The sequence below is a fragment of the Choristoneura fumiferana genome, chromosome 12, assembly GCF_025370935.1.
Source record: "Choristoneura fumiferana chromosome 12, NRCan_CFum_1, whole genome shotgun sequence".
Taxonomy (NCBI): domain Eukaryota; kingdom Metazoa; phylum Arthropoda; class Insecta; order Lepidoptera; family Tortricidae; genus Choristoneura; species Choristoneura fumiferana.
Window position 1 is genome coordinate 10,594,962 of NC_133483.1, and position 3,917 is coordinate 10,598,878.

The window sequence follows — 3,917 nt, forward strand, 5'->3', positions numbered from 1 at the left end:
ATCACGCAAGCAGTTTACCGAATGAAATTATAGCGACAAAAATAATTGCAGATTTGTTATTGTGGGCTTGGCACACTTAATGTATATGTACTAAAAATACACCTGGATAGACTTACTTACGTACTTATTACGAGTATTAATGAATATTATGAGCTATTTGATAAAGGACAACATCGAGAGCGAGACCCGTGTATACGCGAATGTTAATTCAATTATGTGTGTCAAGATTTTGATCAGTACCCAGTTCTGAGACCTATGCGCCCGGCATGGGACGAGTATAGGCTAGGAACGAAGATGACTAATTAAAAGTGGTTGCTATTTTAAAACTTTTCGCGATCCTTTCTTTTAATGACAACGTTTCAGCCGTCTTGAGAATTTATAAGAAAACGATAGTTCGTTCTTCTTTAAATAAATAGTCGACAATGGCAACTTTTGAAAGCCAAGTTAATTTTATTGCCATGGGCAGTCCCTAGTGACCCTAAATACCTTTGCCGTCTAGTTGTCAAAATGACTATTAATCATTTTCACTATTAGCATTTAGCCCTTTCATTTCTATTTTCTTTGTTGTATAGCTGTTGAGAAATTTCCAAAAAATGTTCAACTTAAGTGACCTATGGAGAACTTTATGAATTCGCCAAACAAATAATATTGGAAAATAAACCCATTTCAAGTTTATTACGTACTACTCATTTTCATATTTATTTACATGTTTAGAAAATGCATTAAAAAAGACATATTATATCGTTAAAATAAGATTCATTTGTATTAAAACACCTTTATTTCGCTGTAGTTTAGGCTCATACTCTCAGATTTCTTATTTATATGTAATGTATCTATCTAGAAATATCTAATAGTATAATTTTTAATTTATCACAAACTACTATTCAACTTAAAGCTACGTAATAAATTGTGGCCTAATTAAATAACTCAATCAATCTTATTCATAATCTAACAATTTTTTTTTTAATAACTATTCCGTATTCCTTAATTTTCGCGCAATATTTTTTTATCAAACAGCAATTATGAGTAGGTATAAAGCTCAAGTCGACTATTTTTTTATGTTTATCCGTACAATATTTTATACCAAAAAGAATATTTTACATTTCCTCAGATTAAATATGCAAGCTATTTTCATAATATTGGAAAAGATAACCAGAATACAACCAAGTTTTTTTTTATATCATTGATCATAATTAAAGTCTTATTTTGCAAATAGTCTTCAGTAAGCAAATCATTAGGTATTTGAAACCTATAGAGACAAAAGAATTTCCAGCACATTCTTATACTTCCGTCCAGATCTGTTGTTTATTTCTGGATCCCAAGTAGATGTCTCACATATAGTCAATTCTTCTTCTACTTTTGGTTTCACATCTCTTGACAACACTTTTATACTCTGCTTAACTCTTTTCTTATCTTTATTATCTTCCTGTGTAACACCAGTATCTAATAAATATTTATCTAGCTTAATCTCCTGATGGATATTAAAAATAGTCTGTGGTATTATCGGTAGAAGAATATCACTTGTATTGTTTCCTTCATCTAATTTTAAATCTTTATTATTTTCACTGCTCCGAAAATTTATAACTATATTAGGGTTGACTACCATTTGAATTTCCTTATTGCCAATATGACTTTGATCGGCCATGGTGTTAACAACAGGTATTCTCAGAGTTTTATTGCTGCTATTTTCATTATCCATGTTAGGTTTCTTCTTGATTGGTTGTTTAGTCGTTTTTTTCTTGCTTTTCTCGGTCGAAGGTTGAGAAACATCTGTAGTACTGATAAAAACAACGATTTCTTCTTTTGGAGCACTAGAATTATTCGATTTTGCACTGGGTTCAGTTCCATTAGTAACTAACATTTTCGGCGATCTGTATTTAAGTGGAGGTAGCGCGATTCTATCGTTTCTTCTCGGTAAAAATTCAGTATCACGTGGTAGATGTAGTTCGTCCTCGTATCCATATCTCTCATAGATCTGCCCTAGATTGTTATCTTCATTTTGGTTAGTGTCTTCTGGAAGCTGGGCTCGAATTTTCAGGGATTCGATGACATCATGGAATAGAGATCGTTCATTGTGTGCACCTTGGCGGTGCGGGTAGGCACTGCAAATAAAGATCATGTACGTCACGCAGATGAAGCACTGCATCTGAAACGCCATTATAAGATTTATGTTTATGTTAGACAATTTAACTCCAGACATAAGTCACCCGAGATGAAATCACGTTATATCTACCTACCTACTTATATCTGCGCGGGTGTAATGATAAACAACATTTTGATATAACTGTAACTTTTGATTATTCTGTTTAGGTAAATGAACTAAAACAATTACTTTGCTCAACCACGACCTTATGATACGTTTGTGTAAAAAATGTGTGTTCATGCAGTTCCTCTACCTCCACACTGTAAGAACACACACAAATCACATATCTAAACCCGTCTATCACCACCATCAGAGCAACACAACTGTTCAAGATGCTACAAGGTGTTAAATTTTGATGTCAGTGTAGTGTGGTGGTGGTGATAGATGGGGTTATGTGAACTTATGTGATCTGTATGTGTTCTTGCAGTGTGGAGGTGGAGTAACTACATGAACACACATTTCTTGCATAAACGTAGCTATCATAAGGTCGAGCGGTGGGCAAAGTAATTATTTTAATTTATAGATTGGATCTCAGGAAAGTAACGCCTGATTGAATAAATCTATTCAGGTACTTGAGAAGTAAACTTTCTGTGACTGTTTTATAAAATAACTTCAGGAGTGAAACGAATTATGTTAAATCTATATCTTGCGCCAGCATTTTTTTTTTGCAGAATAAAAGGTATTCTCGTCTTTTAATATGATGCACGCAAAATTATATGGCAGTCAACTAAATAGAAACGTGAAAGTGGAACAACGAACTCACTTTCGTATTTATAATAATACTGGCTGTTGCTCGCGACTCCGTTCGCGAAAAATTCGTTTATCACGCGCCCTCAGGAACAACTAATTTTTTGAGAAAAAAGGTATCCTAAGGTAAAAGTGGGACAAAACAAACTCACTTTCGTATTTATAATAATACTGGCTGTTGCTCGCGACTCCGTTCGCGAAAAATTCGTTTATCACGCGCCCTCAGGAACAACTAATTTTTTGAGATAAAAGGTATCCTAAGATAAAAGTAGGACAAATAAACAAACACACTTTCACATTTATACGTGACTAGTCAGTCGGCCGAGTGACTGAAAAATAACGCACAGCCTAATTTAAACCACTGGAGCTAGATTCTTGAAATTTGACTCATATAACGTTTTTTTGTAATTCCCACCAGACAGAGAGTTAGACATTTTTAATATATTACCGGAAGATTACAGGAGCGAATAATCCGCAGTATTCGTGTATCGCGGTATGGTTTTAGCTTTGTGTTTGTGTAATGATTGAAATTCAGCGATTAAATTAAATACAATTTGTATGCTTATGTCGAATTTTTCTTTAGCTATCAGAAATTAACCATAGGTAAATATAAAATATTACTAACCTCGGTGTGCGCGCGGTTTCTCTCGCACCGATAACTATACTGTGCAGGAGTGGACCGGGAAGACGGGGTTGACTGAACTTACCTGAACCTATGCAGGGGTAAGAAACACTGGAGATACGAAATGCGGGTTTAGTTTATGTTGACGTTTATGTTATATTCTTCAAAGCTGTATCATTTAACACGCAGGCACTCACAATCAAGTGCATCATCTCTCTCTAGCCTCATCCTATACACCGTTCGACAGAATGGTGAAAGCGATTAGTAAAGTAGAGTAATCCCAAATACGTAAGACAGTAACAAGCTTCTAGTCCTATTCTACGACGTGCAAAATTCGAACTTCGTATCTTGTCGTCCCGCTAACGCTAATATTATTTAATGCGAGAGTGAGAGGGAGCTACTTTC

The 3,917-nt window shown here is 34.6% G+C and overlaps 1 protein-coding gene across 1 annotated transcript; it reads right to left on the minus strand.

Annotated features, from left to right (window-relative positions):
• Positions 1-794: 794 nt before the first annotated feature.
• Positions 795-3,562, minus strand: LOC141433776 (uncharacterized). Its single transcript, XM_074095879.1, has 2 exons — positions 3,516-3,562; positions 795-2,146 (listed from the first exon to the last, which is right to left on the minus strand). The coding sequence occupies exon 2, from the start codon at positions 2,144-2,146 to the stop codon at positions 1,250-1,252; it is 897 nt and encodes a 298-aa protein (XP_073951980.1). The 5' UTR covers positions 3,516-3,562; the 3' UTR covers positions 795-1,249.
• Between the last annotated feature and the right edge of the window lie 355 nt (positions 3,563-3,917).

Coding starts and splice junctions, on each gene's coding strand:
- LOC141433776 (XM_074095879.1), bottom strand. CDS start 2,146: ATGCAGTGCTTCATCTGCGTGACGTACATGATCTTTATTTGCAGTGCC.